This window comes from Poecilia mexicana, unplaced genomic scaffold (genome assembly GCF_051168715.1).
Source record: "Poecilia mexicana isolate PSO_F unplaced genomic scaffold, ASM5116871v1 scaffold_13, whole genome shotgun sequence".
NCBI classification, from domain to species: Eukaryota; Metazoa; Chordata; class Actinopteri; order Cyprinodontiformes; family Poeciliidae; genus Poecilia; species Poecilia mexicana.
The window spans coordinates 21,212,586-21,231,331 of record NW_028263382.1 but is presented as its reverse complement, the minus strand read 5'-3'; the positions used below and the strand labels follow the sequence as shown (position 1 = coordinate 21,231,331).

At 44.7% G+C, this 18,746-nt stretch overlaps 1 protein-coding gene across 4 annotated transcripts; it reads left to right on the top strand.

Annotated features, from left to right (window-relative positions):
* The first annotated feature begins 1,283 nt into the window (after nucleotides 1-1,283).
* On the top strand, nucleotides 1,284-18,087 carry baz1b (bromodomain adjacent to zinc finger domain, 1B). 4 transcript variants are annotated; one of them, XM_015009665.2, is made up of 22 exons: nucleotides 1,284-2,065; nucleotides 3,867-3,983; nucleotides 4,620-4,764; nucleotides 5,524-5,716; nucleotides 5,791-5,912; nucleotides 6,031-6,228; nucleotides 6,628-6,810; nucleotides 7,359-8,676; nucleotides 8,767-8,928; nucleotides 9,178-9,316; nucleotides 9,455-9,630; nucleotides 9,719-9,833; nucleotides 9,963-10,061; nucleotides 10,358-10,535; nucleotides 10,627-10,812; nucleotides 11,645-11,792; nucleotides 12,071-12,211; nucleotides 12,392-12,539; nucleotides 12,662-12,777; nucleotides 15,107-15,240; nucleotides 15,340-15,446; nucleotides 15,834-18,087. In XM_015009665.2, exons 1-22 carry the CDS (start codon nucleotides 1,947-1,949, stop codon nucleotides 16,519-16,521), a joined length of 4,932 nt encoding a protein of 1,643 aa, XP_014865151.2. In that variant the 5' UTR covers nucleotides 1,284-1,946; the 3' UTR covers nucleotides 16,522-18,087. The 4 variants fall into 4 exon arrangements, with proteins under 4 accessions (XP_014865151.2, XP_014865158.2, XP_087868000.1 ...); XM_015009672.2 differs by lacking the exon at nucleotides 12,071-12,211; XM_088011874.1 differs by having other exon boundaries at nucleotides 7,359-8,928.
* The last annotated feature ends 659 nt before the right edge of the window (nucleotides 18,088-18,746 follow it).

Below are 18,746 nucleotides of genomic sequence, written 5' to 3'. Positions count from 1 at the left end.
ATATGCATATATATATATATATATATATATATATATATATATATATATATATATATATATATATATATATATATGTGTGTGTTTTTTTTTTTTAATGTGCAACTTAAGATTCATGAAACTTTTATTCTATTTATAGAACATTTCAATAGTAGTAGAAGAACATTACATTATCCTAATACATGTGAAGACTGGGCATATCAGGACTGTATTGTTCAAAACTGATTAAAGAATCAATGAATAGAGATTATTTAAAACACAACTTTAGCATAAACATTTTTTGCAGTGTCTTTCTCTCCCAAATGAAGCCACCATTGGAAAGGCTGTTGCCATTAACTTTAAGTAGTTTTTTTTAATAAAAAGGTTTTGTTAAAGTACTGCCTCTTATTCACAATAATCAGACATGTAATAGGCAGGTAGAGAAGTGGGGAAGATGGAAAAGTCCAGGGATCAGAAATCAAACCTCCGGAGGCAGCGTCAAAGACTAACAGCTACCCTCTGTGTTGTGCTTACTCCACTCACTGGACTATGTAGTTGAATTTTCATTTTTTGTAAAAAAAAAAAAAAAAAAAAAAGAAAATTCAACTACATAGTCTAGTGGGGACCTCTACAGAGTCGTGGATGGTGAGCAGGAACCATCTCCTGTAGCAGTCAGTCTTGCAATCAGTCTGATGGAGCCTCTGTCTGAAGGCCGCTGCTGCATAACAGTGTCATGGCTGCAGTAGCATGCTAAAAGCTCAGCTTCTGGGCAGCAGAGACAATATAGCTAGAGGACACCAACACCATTAGTTACTGGCAAGCACTGCTAATCCACCTCATTTGCTTTTGCTGCTTAAAATTATATATATATATATATATATATATATATATATATATATATATATATATATATATATATATATATATATATATGCATTGTGATCTTATGTGATACAGAAGAAGAGGCTCTGCATTTAGTTAAAAGATGCCACTGGCTCTGAAAGGCCTGTTAAAAATAAAAATGGATCACATATAAAGTTCAAAAATTAATTGGGAGGAAAAAAACGTAGATTAATTGCACAATTTCTTTCAAGTTTGTTTTGGGTTTCGTTAACTAGCGATTTTGTAATCTTCAGGCAACTTCCTATTATTTTCTGTTCAATAGAAGCGGTTTATTTAATGTTCCTGCTGACAGATCATGACAGACAGGCTCTACTAGCCAATGACAGACAATTTCCAGCAATTCAATCAGGGCGCTACTCCAAATCAGCCAATGAGCTTTGAGAGGAGGCGGGGCGTAGGTGCAGCGCTGCTTGCTGCCGGGGAAACGGGCTGAGGGTTCTTTTGCCGGTGGACTAGAAACTCCCGCCATTTCGACAGGGAATTAACCTCTTGTTTGATTGGGGATACTTTCTTGTGACACTTGCGAATATTGTTTATTGATAAAACAAAACCTCGACAGCACAGCTCATCAGCAAAAAAGATCAGATCTACTTTAAAAATACTTTATTAGGACTGTGAAACTGCAGCCGAATTGAGCTCTGGCTGTTGCCGCGAGTTTGATTTCGGTGTGGCTCTCATCCTTTCGTGTTCACCTGAAGGAACTAAAAGTTTACCAACTAACCCGTCGGAGCAAAGCTTTAACATATTTTACTTCCCGGAATTCTGGTTAAAACCAGCGTGTCTCCGCAGCTGCTGAAGCGGAGAATGTTGCGATGAGGCCATCGGTGAGAAGCGCACTGTTATTGTTTTGCAACGAGATAGCGATCCAGACTGCTAGCTGATTAACTAGCTTCGGCACGCTCAGAGCCGGGGCCTGCCGGCTGTAACGCGAGACGTGCTATCCCTCGGTACATATATTACCGACGCTTGGATACATGCTAAGAACTATCACGGAAGTAAGGTTGTGCTAGTTTGTTGCCAGAAAGTCACGTTTAACCTCTGGCAATCGTGCCATCTTTGGATCTGCCATGGCACCGCTTCTGGGCCGGAAACCGTACCCGCTGGCTAAGCCGCTAGCCGAGCCACCAGGCCCGGGAGAAGAGGTCTACATCATCGAGCATACCAAGGAGGCCTTCAGGAACAAAGAGTATCCTTTAACATCATGCTTTGAATCGGTCTACCAAGCCAATCGCTACGTTAGTGGTCTGTCTTTTATTTGTCTGGTTAGCAGTTAGACGCTTCCATCATTTTTATTCACACACCTGTTAAGGTGGTTAAGGAATTTGACATTACTTGTCATTTCTGTCCCTTAATGTCTCAATTACATGTACAGTTTAAACTGGATGACAAGCTTCCTAGCTAACCATGTCACATCTCTAACTGGTACATTGCAGCTATTCGTTAGCCTTTGAAAGAGGTTAGAATTAAATATGGAACTAAAGTTAGCTTTATTGGACGTAAAATGCGGACGAGTATCTTTCACTTTCAGCTTTCACGGCTAAGCTGACAGCTAGCGATGCTAAGAGGGCTAGTTAGCGCACTGCTAACGCTAAGCATCCCATTATGTCACAATGCTGCTGGCCTTGCCTCCACGGAGCAAAGCGGTAGCTCTGTTGGCAGGGGCTAGCTGGTCCTGTTGGCACACAACAACCTTATAGCATATCTGTTGAAGGACAACAGGGTGCTGAAACAAATTATCTCAAGGTTTTACTCGGTATTTGGATTATAATTGTGCCTTTGTAGCCTCTTGTTTAGGTGCTGTTGGTCTGAAACAAGCGACAGTAGTCATTAGCTGGCAGGCAGGTTGTGCAGCTAGCTGTCAGCACGTAGATGGGAGTAAAAGTAGCCAGGTGCTCCTGTGACTCCCTGCTTCGTTGTTTTGGTACAGTATTTTAATTAGTGACACGACTGTCATGTTGTAAAACTGAACAGATGACTTCTTACTTTGGTCACTGTCAGATTTTAGAGGACCAACTATAAACAAGACCATTGTCAAGAGACTTGTTAGTTATATTTTCTTCCATCTTCCTTAAATTAAGTCAAATAAAATGCTTCATAGTGCCTGCTGATATTTGATGCCATTCATGCTCGTTGTGAGAGGGGGAACACATCAGTGAATAGTAGGAAATCAATTTTCTGTTTTTGACTCTTGACCTGCTGATCACTGCTTGGAGCCAATTAAGGACAAATTGGTCGATTTGGCCCTTTTGGTAATTGATTGGTGCATCTCCAGAAATATTCAAATAATTTCATAGGCCACATTCAATAAAGTACATGTTCAGGGTGAACCCCACCTCTTCTCAAATTAAAGGAAAGGACACCAGCTTCTTTGGAATCCTGCAAAGATGAGCGGATGTAGACAAAGGATGGATGAATTATGAGCAAGTAAATAATCTGACGGTGAAATAATTCAAGAATATTTTGCCTTATAAAGTTATTTTAATTTCTGTTTGGGTCAGTCAGCTTATGGCGTGAATACGATTGCTGATCAAACCATAAAAACTCTGAGCGACCTCCTGCTGGTCATGTAGTTTATTGCAGTTATGTAAGCATATTTTCTTACAACAGACCATGAGCAGGTCAAAAAAACATTAGTTCAGATCATCCATTGGTACAGTGCAAGTAAGGCGTCTCTGTTTAATAGTAGTATAAGCTGTCTCTTGACAGAAGACTCATGTAAATTACAGAAAAAGTTGCGAATGAATGACCATACGTTGTACCTTCTTTCGCTTAATAAAGACTTATTTTGTTAATATATAATAAGAAGACATTGATGTGTTCATATTGTTTACAAAAAAATGTAAATGCTTTACAACTTTTCCTATCCACAGCCTATGACTCGCAACCCTTTGAGTTGACCCCCGCATCATAATTAATATTGATAGATCAGCATCTGGCTTTAATCACTTCACATTTAGATATCGCACCATCCTTGACAAACTGTATAGAGAGTATGAGGCACGCCTGCAGAGGTATGATGAACGCATCTGGACATGCAAGAGCACAGGAAGCCTCCAGCTTACTCACAAAGAGGCCTGGGAGGAGGAACAAGAAGTCACTGAGCTGTAAGTGCGAGAGGCTTTAATCTAATCTCCGCTGGCTGCCGTAGCTGGTTTGTGATGATAGAACGGGGAAGGGGGGAGTTTTTCATCTGTAGATTTATTTCGTCACATCTGGAGCAAACTTTAAACCCACCAATGATCCGATTTCTATAAATAATTGCAAACAGTTTAGATGGACTCTGTTGTTCATGTGAAAGCTGAATCGGATCATATGGAACTGCAGTCTGGCAGCGAAGTTCATATGGTTTTTACTGCTTTGTCACGGCTCGGTAGACGATGAGCTCCACCTCTCATTGTGTTAATATAATGTCTGAATTTGTCATCCTTCAATGCGTAATGGTCTGATGACGGTTCCTTTAGCCACGTCTTCCCAACGACATGACCTCGGGAAGACTTCATAGTACAGAGCAGATAAAGAGGTGCTCAGATCACTCAGGGTCATAAGCTGTATTTAAACTCTAATTATATCCCCAGATTGTTTACTCCCCACTGTTGCTTTTTTCAGCATCCCCACAAACCTTCAAAGACTTTCAAGAACTTGTGAACCACATATTGATAATAAAGATATTTTAATTGATAATAATGGTAATATTGTTAACATAAATAACCATGTTTTTTTTTAAATGAATTTATTTTTAGGCTTCAGGAGGAGTACCCTCTGTGGTTTGAGAAGCCAGTCCTTGAGATGGTCCACCACAACACGGTGTCCTTAGACAAACTGGTGGAGATGGCCTGGGTGGAAATCCTCACCAAGTATGCTGTTGGTGAAGAGTGTGACTTCCTGGTTTGTTTTGTTTTTTTATTTACTTGTTTTATTGCACCGTTTTTATCCCAGATGAATAATTGGTAGCCATTTAAAAGGGCGGTATTATGTATTTTCCAGGCACATACAGCACAGCCAAGTAAACGTTGCCTTCAGTTGTTTTAAAAATGCTACATGTCAATGTCAAATCTATTTGAAAAGCACATTGAAAACCACAGCACTTGACCAAAGTGCTTCACAGTTACAGCAACCATTATATCTTTTAAACCAAACGTGACTTACAAAAAATGAGCAATTTAACGCCTTGAAATTGGGCTCCTGCTCTTTCCGGCACTCCGCCTTCTGCACGTCACGACAATGCTCCTCATTATGCAGTTTACATAATTTACATTATATTCGGAGCGTTGGGCTGAGAAGTCGTTTCTGTAGTAAGTTCAGAAGACTCGCAGTTCCACCAGGTGTTTGCTAATGGCTGCTGCCACTAGTCTGGAGGAGCCAAACTAGTGCCACAGGATATTCAAGTATTTCATAAAACGTGCATGAAAGGATCATGCAGGTTTATTTTTCTTGATGAGGGAATAACATTATAACACAATGTAAAGCTCAAAACGTCAATTCTACATAATACCGCCTCTTTAAAAAAAGCTTCTGTGAAATATAATAGTTTTGATGTATTTAAGTTCATTAGATCGGCAGTAAGCTTCCAACAATCATTTCATGAAATGCTCCTGTTCTGATGTAGTTTCACTCTTTTTCTTTTTTCTTTGCTGCTAATTCTAGGTGGGAAAAGACCAAAGTTTGCGAGTGAAAGTGATCAAGATTCATCCCTTGGAGACCCCAGAGGGGGAGTCGGGCGAGAAGAAGCTCGAAGGTGCCTGTGACTCCCCGTCCAGCGACAAGGAGAACGCAAGCCAGGAGAACCAGAGGAAGGAGCCTCCGTCTCGAGAGGAGGAGAACAGAAGGGAGAGTCTGAGTACGTCGTCGACCCTCAAGAGCGTTTTAAAGCCTCTTCCTGCTTGCTAACATACTGTCGGTGCGTGCCCATAGGTGACAGAGCGCGGCGTTCTCCGAGGAAAGCTACCACCGCCATGAAGGAAGAGAAGAAGAGATGGGTCATGCCCAAATTCCTTCCTCATAAGTATGACGTGAAGCTCATCAATGAGGATAAGGTGAGTACCTCGTTAGTGATAATTGCGTGCTTGTGCTGTGCTGTTTTTAATGGGTTTTCTCTGATTTAGTCGCTACTGAAACCGACCCTGCTCTCTCATCTTCCTCTTCTAATAATAGGTGATCAGCGATGTCCCAGCAGACAGTCTCTATAGAACAGAGCGGCCTCCAACCAAGGAGATCATGCGCTACTTCATCAGACACTACGCCCTGAGGCTGGGCAAAGGAGAAAGTGCCCCCTGGGTGGTCGAAGATGACCTGGTGAAAAAATACAACCTGCCCAGTAAATTCAGCGACTTCCTCCTTGATCCGCAAAAGGTAATGAACATGTACCATTTCAGTTTCTGGGATGACCACAAACTGAAATGTGTTTTTCTTGAGATTTTACGTGAAAGGCCTACACAAAGTACCATATTGACAGGAAGTGGAAGGAAATGTATAACCTCAGTGTAGATCCAGTGAAGGTTTGTTTGAGAGGCATCCAAAAGACCCAGTGAACACAGCAAATATGAGGGATGGAGCCGTGGTGAAGTTTAAAACTGTTGACGATCTCTTTTCACTTCACAAGACCGAGCCACTTTGTGCTGAACGACCACATGGAATCCTCCACAAATTAATTCAACAATTGTAGAAGGAAAAAGAAGTTCAAGATACTGTTCTTCAATATTGAGCAATAGTTGCTTTCCCTGTGTGCTCACTCCTTTTCTTTGTCGACAGTTCTTGGCAGGAAACCCGTCCACGAAGCGTAAAAGCTTGACTTCTCCCGAAGGCAAACCTAGCAAGAAGGTGAAAACCGGTGACACTCCTGGAGAGGATTCAGGGAATGAGAAGGGAGAGAAGAAGAAGAAAAAGAAGAAGGAAGGGTTGCCTCTTAGTCCCACCATATGGGGTCACATGCAGGTTAGTTGACGGGTTTCCACTTTATAAAGTATGAAGGTCCTCAAGGGAAGGGAATAGTTCAATGCACACCAGCAACAGCAGCAGATTTATTTATTTTTTTCTGACATGCAGTAATGTTTGCACTACTGAAAAAAAACATAAATGGAAACGGCAAATCTTGACTCCTGCAGCTGTTCCTCTTCTGTGCTGCTGTGGTAGTTCTTCTTCTACTGTTGTATTGTAGCACCGTTAGCCACCTGCAGGCATAAATGAATAACTGCACATGATGAAAATTAATAGATGTGTTCTGATGCTTCCAGTGTGTGTGAAAAGCGTTGATTGTATAAAAGTGTTTCTTAATTACTTTTTTCATCTCTGTTAGGACTCTGCAGTAAATCAGTTTTATTAATTAATTATATTTTTGGTATTTGAACTGGGTTTCTGTGATTTTTTTTATTTTTATTTTTATAGCTTCTATTTGTTTGCACTTTGAGTTTAAGCCATGTTGCACACGCCTAAACTCTGTTTTTAAACAATAAGTAAATTTTTTTTCTTACTTTTTATTTCAGAAGATGAAGATGAACGGTTCTCCTCTCAAGGTGAAGAACTCTGGAACTCCTAAGAAGGGAGACGGAAAAGGCTCTGCTCCCTCCACTCCAAAGTCTGGCAAGAAGACCGGGGACAAAAAAGATGGAAAGAAAAGCGGAAAGGGTGGCGATAAGAAACTTGACGTTCTAAAATCCTCCAAAAAAGATGGAAAAACTGGCGATAAGACACCAAAAATGAAGCAGATGACTCTGCTGCAGCTGGCTAAGGGAACCGCCGCAGGGAGCCCGAAGAAGCGAGCTCGCAGCTCCAGCCTGGGCACGCCCAAGCTTGGGAAACCGCTGCACCCCATGGCGCTGCACCTCGTCCGCTACTACAAGGAGCACAAGGGAAAAGAGGACAAGAAGACGTCCCTCTCTTCCCTCATAACCAAAGCTGCCAAGACGTTGTCCGCCGACGACCGCGGGCGTCTGCCGGACGAGCTGAAGGAGCTGGTGCAGAAGCGCTGGGAGCTGCTGGAGCAGAAGAAGAGATGGGCGGCCATGAGTGAAGAAGAGAAGAACGAGGAGATGAAGAGGAGGCGCGCCGAACTCAAAGAGAAGCTGAGGGAGAAGGCCAAGGAGAAGCGCAAGCAGGAGATGTTGGTCCGCCAGGAGCAGTCGCGAAGATACGAGGACCAGGAGATCGAAGGCGGCAAAGCGCTGCCGACGTTCAAGCTGGTGGACATGCCCGAAGGCCTGCCCAACACGCTGTTCGGCAGCGTCGCCATGGTCGTGGACTTCCTCCACTGCTATGCCGGGCTGCTGATGCCCGAGGACCAGTATCCGATCACGGCGGTGGCGCTGATGGAGGCGCTGGCCGGGGAGCGCTCCGGCTTCCACTACCTGAACCGCGTGCTGGTGGTGCTGCTGCAGACGCTGCTGCAGGACGAGCTGGCCGAGGGCTACAGCGAGCTGGACATGTCCCTGTCGGAGATCCCGCTCACCATGCACTCGGCGTCGGAGCTGACGCGCCTGTGCCTGCGGCCGTGCGACGCGCATGACGAGAGCGCCCAGGGCTCGGAGGACTCGGGCGCCGTCGGCGGCTACGACGACGTGGTGAGCAGCGAGTTCCTGGAGAAGCTGGAGACGGTGGAGGTGTTCGAGCTGAGCCCGGAGGAGAAGGTGGACCTGCTGGTGGCGCTGTGCCACCGCATCCTCATGACCTACTCGGTGGAGGACCACGTGGACGCCATGCAGCAGCGCTCGGCCGAGCTGTGGAAGGAGCGCCTGGCCATGCTGAAGGAGGTCAATGACCGCAAGAAGGCAGAGAAGAAGATGAAGAAGGAGATGGAGAGCAAAGGTGGGGTCGGTGTCCAGGTCGTGTCGCGGGGGTCATCTGGCGCGTTAAGATATTTACAGGTTTTATTTTGTACTTTTTCTCGGCTCAAAGGCGAGAAGAAGAAGGACGGGCCAGCTAAAAAGGAGAGCAAGAAGGAAGTGAAGGTGGAGCCGGAGCCGGAACCCGAGGACCTGATCAGCCTGGTGAAGAGCCGGCGGCTGATGGCCATGCAGGCCAAGAAGGAGAAGGAGGAGCTGGACCGGCAGAACAAAGGTAAACCTGGCAGCTGGTCAGTCATTTGGCTTCTGATCATGTTTGACCAAGTGTCTGTGGTGTACTGGTGTGGAGTGGCTGTTTCTAAAACTCAGATCTCTGTATCGGTATCGAAAGTGAGAAGAAGTGGATCGGTGCATCCCTGTGCTAAATGTTGTGATGAAATGCGTTGTTCGGTGCAGAGGCCTTTCAAGCCTCTCCGTCTTCACTCTGAACGACTGACTGACGGTTTCTGTGTTGGCTCGGCAGAGCGGATGGAGAAGGAGGCCGAGGAGGAGCGGCTGCGGAAGCAGAAGGCTGCGGCGGAGCGCGCCTTCCAGGACGGCATAACCAAAGCCAGACTGGTGATGCGCCGGGCGCCGCTCGGCACCGACAGAAACCACAACAGGTTGCCGCTCCGTCTTGCGTGCTGACCTCGTCTGGCCTCATGCCGCGGCGGCTGAGGGCCTTCTGATAGATGAATGAGTCCCAACTGTGTCGTTTTGTTTTGTTTTTTAATTTTAATTTTTTTTGTGTGTGTGTGAAGATACTGGCTTTTCTCCGACGTGGTTCCCGGGCTGTATGTCGAGAAGGGCTGGGTGCACGACGGCATCGACTACAGCTTCACTCCTCCACCCGAGGAGAAAGCGGCCGAGCCAGAGATGGAGGAAGAGGAGGAGGAAGGCAGCGAGGCGGCTTCAGTTCCCGATTCACAAGGGAGAGGTACGATCAGGTCCGGTACTAGGCTGGCTTGTTCACACGTGCGCTTGTGTGTTTCCTGTACACCAGGTGTGTGTGTTTTGAATCGCAGAAGCTGAAAAAGACGATGCAAGCGTCGACGGTGCCGCAAGTGAAGGAGTCCAGCAGGGGGCAGCACCGGACGTCTGCATTGAAACAACGATTCCCAAACAGGGACAGAATCTTTGGTGGGTATCTATATTGGCTGTCTGTCCCCCCCCCACCCCTCCAACGCTGCTCCGATTTTTAATTCTCATTTCATCTTAATTTAAATTTTAGCTTCTTCGTGATCCGACTTTCTGGCTTTTTTCTTCCAGGTTCGTCATCGACAGCCCGGCTGAGCTGGAGGAGCTGGTGGAAAGTCTTCATCCTCAGGGAGTTCGAGAGAGCGAGCTGAAGCTAAAGATCCAAAGCAGGTGAACGGGCTCCTATAATTGGACATAATTACTTTAACACACACACACACACACACACACACACACACACACACACACACACACACACACACACACAGAGCTGTGCAGCCTTATGACTTTACCAGCTTAGTGTGTGACCTGCTGCAGCAATAAGACAAAAATGTCTAACTTATTTCAAACCTTAAAACCAAGCCTGCTTCTACAGGAAGCAGAGCAAACAAACTGGCATTTATGAACAATGTGACAATAAGGCTGCTGTAGATAATTTAAATAAATACAAAACTGTAAATGTTCAGGTACCAGGACATCCTGCACTCCATCCATTTGAGTCGTAAATCCAAACTGGGACTCAGGAGCTGCGACGGCTACGCCGAGCTGCTCAAGTACATGCGCAGCGACATCCAGGAGATAGCCTCCAGGCTACAAAAGGGAGGACTGGGCTACCTGGACGACAACGTAGACATAGAAGAGCAGGCGAGTCACTTCTTCGCTTAAAGAAACGTCCCACAGTGGACCGTCTCTCCATCGCCTAACTGTATTTATGCTCTCCCTCTGACGGTTTCAGCTGAAAGACACGGAGAGCTTGAAGGACTTTGGCGAGTGCATCATCACGCTGCAGGCCTGCGTCATCAAGAAGTTCCTGCAGGGCTTCATGGCTCCCAAACAGAAGAAGAAGAAGAAACAAGCAGGGGAAGAAAGCAGCAAGGCCGAGGAGGTGGACGAGGAGAAGAAACTAGCAGAGGAGGCCAGGGTGAGACCGCCACACAGCAGGACGGGAGTTGTCATTTCCGTTGTCTCACGAACGTATTCGTACCTTGAACTTTTCCACATTTTGTCATGGCGTGACGTTAAGTCAAAGTAGCAAAAATAATTGTGAAGTGGAAGGGAAAGGATTCTTGTTTTTATTTTAACCTTTCACCAATTAGAGTGTCGCTTATGCTTGTATTTGGCCTAATTTATTCTGAAACACCTAAAAATTGTACTGCAAGCAGAGCATGTTGCGGAGATGTTTCTTTCGTCAGGGCTACGTTTTCATTTGTAAAACTTACGGACGCATGTGCATCTTCCATTTCTAAGTTTTAAATACTTTTGGACTTTGCTGTTGTAATGAATATTAAATGTTTTTTTATTTATTTATTTTTTTTTTTGCAAGGCTCTTAAGACTGGAACGATTTTTGAAATAATCGTCGGCTAATTTAGTGATTGATTAATCATTAACAGAGGAGCATGCAGACAATCAGCAGTAATTAAGCCAAAATTGTTCAAAAATATATTTACAGTAAACGTTAAAGCATTTGTCTGTAAACATGTTCGACCCAGAACTCGCTAAGTGGCAGTTTCAGCAAAAGGCAATAAAATGTTTACTTTCATCTTCATAAAGGAATTGAATTGTTTCATTTGCATCTTTTGAATTTGTTTCTATTATCGTATAAAAACGTCACTCTGTTTATGCGATTAATCGTTGCGGTAATCAATTACTAAAAAGAATCGTTAGTCGCTGCATTAGAGCCGCCGTAAGCCACCAGGTTGATCATTTAAAAAAAAAAAAAAAAAAAAAAACTGTGTTCATCTCCTCCTGTCAGGTAGCCACAGCGGTAGAGAAGTGGAAGTCGGCCATCAGGGAGGCGCTGACCTTCTCCCGGATGCACGTTCTGCTGGGAATGTTGGACGCCTGCATAAAGTGGGACATGTCTGCCGAGAACGCTCGCTGCAAAGTCTGTCGCAGGAAAGGTAAGGGAGGCTCACTACTTCTTTTTGATTCTTATTATTTTTAAACACAGTCTGATTTTTTTTTTTTGTATGCAGATGTTTTTGTTTCCTGTTTATTTTCTGAGCTAGCTAGACTCACTTCAGAAACATTGACCCTGACAGAACTGGAGCAGCAGTAGCAGCAGCGGCTTTTCCCTCGTTGCTGTAGAACAGCGGCGTCGCGATGAACTACCTGTTGCCTCTTTCGAGTTTTCACAGATGGTTTATCTGAATGCTGCAGTGGTCTCGTCCCTGTCCAGAGCTCAGGAAGGACATGCCTCTAAGGCTGATGGAGTGTAGGACCAGACCCAGACAGGGAGGCAGCAGAAAGCTCAGAGCAGAGCAGGGTAGATGTGTCAGGCAGGTCTACGTCGAGAGCCGGCAGCTCCGCACGCCCTCAGGTGACCCTGTAATGATCTGCTTACCCGCACAGCACTGGCAACACTCACAGCAGTTTGATTTAGACCGAGCAGGAAAAGAAAGAAGTGAAGGAATGCTCTTTAAATAACAGGGGGAAAAAAAAAGAAACTATCTACTTCCCTTTTTTAAATTTATTTCTTTTTTTTTACCTTCGGATCCAGGTGATGATGAGAAGCTCATCCTGTGTGACGAGTGCAACAAGGCCTTCCATCTGTTCTGCCTGCGACCGGCTCTGTACCGCATCCCCGCTGGGGAGTGGCTGTGTCCGGCCTGCCAGCCCACCGTGGCCAGGAGGGGCTCCCGCTCAAGGTGGGGGTGGGGGGGGGGGGTGTGGCCGGAACCAGCCGAGTTACCTGAAACTGCAGAGACCTGCGTGTTTCGGCTGTTTGTCTTTCTGCACAAAGGATGAATTTTTAACTCTCTGGTCGCAGGAATTATAAACAAGACACCGACGAAGAGGAGAGCGAGGAGGAGTCTGATGAAGAGTGCTCGGAAGACGACGATGAGGATGAGGAAGAGAATGACTACAAAGCCATGGGGCACAGCTGTGAGTGTCTGAGAGAAGTTTATCCCAAACTCTTATTTAAACCGTCTACTAGGGCTGAAACGATTCCTCGAATGATTCGAGTACCTCGATTACTAAAATTCCTCGAGGAAAATTTACCTGCCTCGAAGCTTCCTTAATTTATGTTTTATTAGTTAGCGCACCGTGTTCCGGCCGGGACTTCATTTGCGTTGCGCGGAGCTCTCACTTCCGCCTCTGAGTTGTTGACAAAAGCTAAGTCTCAGCGGCATAAAGTCCAATCTTCAAGATTGGCCCGTGGGGATTTTATTGATTGATGATAATGCCCGACTTTTTATCGTTTTTGGGGAACCAATAAGCATCCTTAAAATGACTGGGGGAATGCCTGGAGTACGGCAGCATTTCTCCTCCGGGGCTGCTGGTTGAAAGCGAACGGCGGGAAGAGCGCTGAGGTGAGCGGATAGCCTGAACAGGGCGGGCGGCTGAGTAGCTGATGCTTACCGTGTAAATGTAGCTTTACCGACGAACCGCACAATAAATTTCATATCCCGGTCTGAAGAAACGGGTGGCGGAGCGCATCGTACATGGCTGGTAGATGAGTTTCTGAGTGTGACCAGTGAAGGTGTCGTAAATATCCCGTATTGCTTCCCCCGTGTTCGTCCCCCGGTCTAACGGTTCGTCAGTCCGCTGGTCTATTTCCTCCCCTCCATCCATCTTACGTTCGTTCATTCGCCCTCTCCTCCCACTCCAGGCGCCATTTCCCGTATTTTCAAACCCAAAGCGTGACAGGTTAGGTGGCAAGGTGAGTTTAATTAATCTATTAAACTCACTGAAGATGAATACATAAACTAAAAGCTGGATTGTAGACATTTTTATAAGCATATTTGTGAGCCTGCCTCTTTGTTATTAAATTCAATATAATTTCAGATTTTTCTATAACTTTTCTTCTGGTTAACTTAGAAAGTGAGCTATTATTGTTACAGGTTAGTTTTCTAAACTACAAAAAAGCAACTGTTAGGGATGCTCAAATATGAAAAATTGGACTGATAGTGATATCTGATAGTAACACCGGTATTATGCCAGATTTACCAATATTTCATTTTATAATTTTTTTTTTATCCGATTACTCGATTAATCGTAAGAATAATCGATAGATTACTCGATTACTAAAATATTCGTTTACAACAGCCCTACCGTCTACGTCTGATGAAGGAAGGCTTCGCTTTGTCACCGTGGAAACGGATCAAAACTCAAAATTGCAGCATACAGTGAATTTTCTCAGGGTTCCGAAAGTGTGGAAAACTATAAGACATTCCTGGTGCGGGAAGGTTTGGAAAAAGACGAAAATTCTCGTATTTCTAGACTTGACTCATTCGTAGGACTGCAACTAACAATTATTTTTTAGTAATTGATTATTCTATCGATTACTCTAACGACTAATCGGATAAATATCTGCACACTCTGCAGATGCAAATAAACAATTCAATTTTTTTAAAATAAGGAAAGATTTTATTCCTTAAAATGCAACAACTTGGCGTTACTTTACTGTGCCACCTGAGAAGGTCTGGGCGGTGCAAATTTACAGACTTTTTTCATCTTAAATGCAAAATGTATGTATTTCTCGTACCATTTAGGATTAATTACTGCTCTGAATGTGGCTTCTTTTTTTCCCCCCAGCAAATTGCCTCAATTTTTTTCCTCTATGCTCTAGTTAATTTATTACTAAATTAGTTGATATCAATAATCGATTCCTCACGGTTAATACGATTAATAGTTTCCGCCCTATTAATTTGTTGTGCAGAGCTTCCCTACATTATTTCATCTTTTATTTTCCCATTCCTCCAGTCGTCCCTCTTTCCTTAAATCTTAATCTTTGAAAACAGTCAAAAAGAGCAGGAAATCTGAAAATGAGCCGAAAGAAATCTAGGATGTGGACGTGAATTATTGATATAAAAACTAAGACCAACGGGGAAAAGTGAAGTGCTCTACAGAAGCTGGCGTTGGAGAGAGTCGCTAACGTTTGGGAATGAGAAGAATGCCGACGGGGGGGAAATCCAGGCCTCGTCCTCGCTGCGTCTCTATTGTCTGAACTCTGCTTTGAAGCTTCCCGTGTCTCACTCCGACTTCACTCGGAGAATGTGGCGCGATGATCCCTCGGTCGGCTCCAGCCAGTGTGGCGTGGATAACCGCGAGGAACAGTTCCAGAGGAGATGTCTCCATTTGTCCTTTCAGCCTCAGCCTGGATCAGTGGGGCCATAAGACGTGTCCACAATGTCCAGCTTTCATAAGCACGAGCGAAGCGCAAACACCCTGACCTGTTCTTTCCCTGCCCTCGTGTCGCTCCCGTTTACAGTGAGGCCGAGGAAGAGAAACAAGCAGTCTTCAGCACGACAGAAGATCTCCAAAAGTAAAGCCAAGAAGGCGTCCAGCAGGCAGAGCAGCAAGCAGAGAGCCGGGCCCAGCAGCCCCGCAGACATCGACGAACTGGTGAGAAATCACTTCTCGGCTTATGGGAGAGGAAAAGGGGGTGGGGGGAGTGGGATCAATGAGAGATGTTGGCTAATCATTGTGATGGCGTTTCCCCAGGTGAGGCAGAGTACCCAGACGGGGGTCAGCAAGCAGGCGCTGGAGCTGGAGAGGTGTGAGGAGATCCTGAAGAAGCTGATGAAGTTCCGCTACAGCTGGCCCTTCAGGTGAGCCGGGACCAGGAACTCTTAAGAGATATAATCATATCTCATCCAGTGCCTTGTTTAGGCATCGGAGCGACATGTTCCTTATACTTCAGATTGGCTTCATATGCACCGTTTGTTTATTTTTTTTTTGGACAGAGTAGTCAGTGATTTTGGAGGAGCTGCGGATTCGACACTTTTGAATGGCAAACGTTATCATTTTAATCTCCAAACTTCCTATTGATGCCATCACACATGAGAGCTTTTGCTCATCGATGAATTATTAATATCAGGCAAAGATAACCTGAGCAAATATGAAATACAGTTTTTTTATTTTTATGGTAACTTTAGGGGGGGGAAAAAAAAAGTTTCCTAAGTGAAAACATTTATGCGTGCTCTGTTGCCTTCCAGGGAGCCCGTTTCCCTGGATGAGGCCGAGGACTACCTTGACATCATCTCGGAGCCCATGGACTTCCAGACGATGCTGGGGAAGTTCGGCCAGGGCTCGTACCGACACGCCCAGGACTTCCTGGAGGACATGAAGCTGGTGTTCTCCAACGCGGAGGAGTACAACCAGCAGGGCAGCACGGTGCTCTCCTGCATGGGCAAGACGGAGCAGACGCTCACCGAGCTCATCCAGAAGCTGCTCCCCGGAACCAGCTACCTCCGCCGGCGCTCCCGCAAGCGCGTCAACCAAGCTCCTCCTTCATCTGAGGAGGAGGAAGAAGAAGAGGACGAGGAGGAGGAGGAGGAGGGCGATGACGATGAAGGGGACTGCGAAGAGCAGGAAGAGGAGCCCAAGAAGAAGATGCAGAACGGCAAATCGAACCGGAAGACGGGCAGGAACATTCGGGGCCGGAAAGCGGAGAGCGAGAGCGAGGCGGACAGCGAGGAGGAGGAGGAGGAGAGCAGCAGGAGGAGGAGGAAGAGCAAGAGGACCTCTGGCGCCTCCGGCAGGAAGGATTACAGGGAGCTGGACAGCGACGGGGAGCAGGGCACGAGGAGAACTCGTCTGCGGGGGGGACGGGGCGACGCCAGCAGCGACGAGGAGCAGCCCAGCCATCAGCAGCGACATTCCAAGAGACTGAAACGCTCGTGAAGAAACCAGGGTGTCTTCTCCCCATCATCATCATCATCTCTGGACCACAGGCTCTCCTCTTCCTCCTCCACCTCCTCCTCCTCTCCCCACACAAAACCAGCAGGACTCAGATCTCAGAAGGACTGGTTTTTGGTTAACAAATTTATGTTCACATTTTGGAAAACAAAGAAAACTGATTTATATTTGTAACATTTTTGATATCGGTGATGTTTTTTGTTTTACTTTCTTTTTTGTTTTGTCCCAACCAAGAAAAATGAACCTTTTACAATAATTGGTTTTCCTCATGGCTCTGAGGATTTATATTTCAGTTCGCCGTCGACATCATCACACTATCCTGACGCTTTGTTGCCAGGCCATCTCTTTGCTGACCTTTTTTTTTTTTTTTCTTTTGTCCTGGATGGGTAATTTTATAGCTGCCAAGATGTTTTACTTTCATTTCTGCAGATATACTCCTGGTCAGGAGTTTCAGCTGGGTTGAGCTTCAGATTGCAGATTATCTTCAGGAACTAGAGTGGCTCATAGAGCCTCTTGTCTGTAGTGCCCTGCCACTTTAAAACACCTCAGATGATCCTCCTGTTTGTACTCTTTTGTAAAAGTTATGGCACTGGGCGTACACAAAATTGTCTGCTTAATCATTACTATACAGTATTTAAAACCAGTGTCTTTTTTTTCTTCTTTTTTACATTTTTTGGTTTTATTGCTTTTGGGCACATTTTATTTGGTATTGTGAATGAAAACCTGTCCAATAAATGCACAAAAAAACACATCTCATCAGAAATGACAATTTTTACCTTTTTGTAACCAACAACTGATTCAGTTTAAAATTGACGCCATGTTCCAGAAAATGTCTCGGTGTGGTCACCAGGGGGCGCTCTGCCTCTCCGTTTAATCCTCCAATCGCTGCTGCAGAATTTACTGTTGGATTAAAAATATTTCCTTTGAACATATGTCTTCGTATCTGCAGCCAGTTGACAGAAAGTCAGTGTAAATCAGATTTTTTTTTTTATTAATGCCCAATGTGTATATATTTATATATTTGTGTATACCGATAAGGCATTTTCCCCTCTTTTTCTGTCCGTACTATGAGATGTTGTGTTTTTCTAGTGCTGTTAACATCCAAACTTTCTTAGTCACAAGTTTTTGCCCAACCTGTTTCTGTTCAGTTTGGTTTTGGTCACCCAGTAAGCTGTTTTTAATAATAATAAAAATCTCCTGAGATGTCAGCGAACAAACAAGAGGCGACTGGACCCTCTCTGAGGGAAATCTTCTCTGTAGATGCTTTCTTTATTCTTGGAGGACCTGCAAAAGGCTTTTACACTTAATTTTTTAAATATATATATATTTATAGTCTAAAGCTGGGTTGGTGCAGGCTGGAGGTTTCTCGTGTAAAGGATAAAGGCCAGAGACCATGGCTCTCCCTGATTTTATTTAGGCAGAGCTGAGGCCCGGTGTCAGGTCGGTCTGACAGAAATCACTGCCATCATGAGGTAATGGACTGGGGAGGAGAACGGGCCAGCCTTGATGGCTGAACTATGTCTTTACTTTTCAATAAAAGATTAAAACATTTGTCATTGTCTCTGGTGGTAGATTTTTGCACTGCAGTTCACTTAATTAGGATCCAAATTTGATATTTTGACTGTCTTCATTATGCATAAAATAATGGAAATTAGATTTGTGTAATAATAGTTTATGTAACATACTAATGCATAGTATTTCAGTATTCCCGAGACCTTTTAACATTGAAAAAAACAAATTTTCTATTGGATTTTATCTGAATCCAACACTTTGAACATCATCTTTTAATGCAATTGCAGCTACAAGTCTTTTCAAATATGTCTCTACCAGCTTAAAGCTTCTGCAGATGAGAACATTTTGTTCGTTCTTCTTTGTAAAACCGTTTTAGCTCCATCCAAGCTTAGCCTCTGGTTAAATGTCTCCACAGCGTGATGGAGCCACCACTATCTTTCTCAGTGGGTAAGTTGTGTTAAGGTTGATGAGTAATGCACGTTTTCCACCGTTTTCCAGTATGTTAGCCACACTAGCTAACATTTTAACTTAATGCTGCTTTCCAGTTACCTGGGAAATTGGAACAGCCTTCTTGTTAAGAAGACGGAATTTCAACATGGCTATAATCGTCTGCAGTAGCTCTTACAAACATTTGAAGCTTTACTTTCTATAACTTAGCAAACACCGCTTTTAATTGCCTCAGTTTACAGTAGCTGGTG

Bases quoted from the DNA above. Each gene is read 5' to 3' on its own strand.
- baz1b (XM_088011874.1), top strand. From the start codon at position 1,947: ATGGCACCGCTTCTGGGCCGGAAACCGTACCCGCTGGCTAAGCCGCTA. The intron at 6,229-6,627 runs GTAATGAACATG...CTTTGTCGACAG, and splicing joins TCCTCCTTGATCCGCAAAAG to TTCTTGGCAGGAAACCCGTC. The intron at 6,811-7,358 runs GTTAGTTGACGG...TTTTTATTTCAG, and splicing joins CCATATGGGGTCACATGCAG to AAGATGAAGATGAACGGTTC.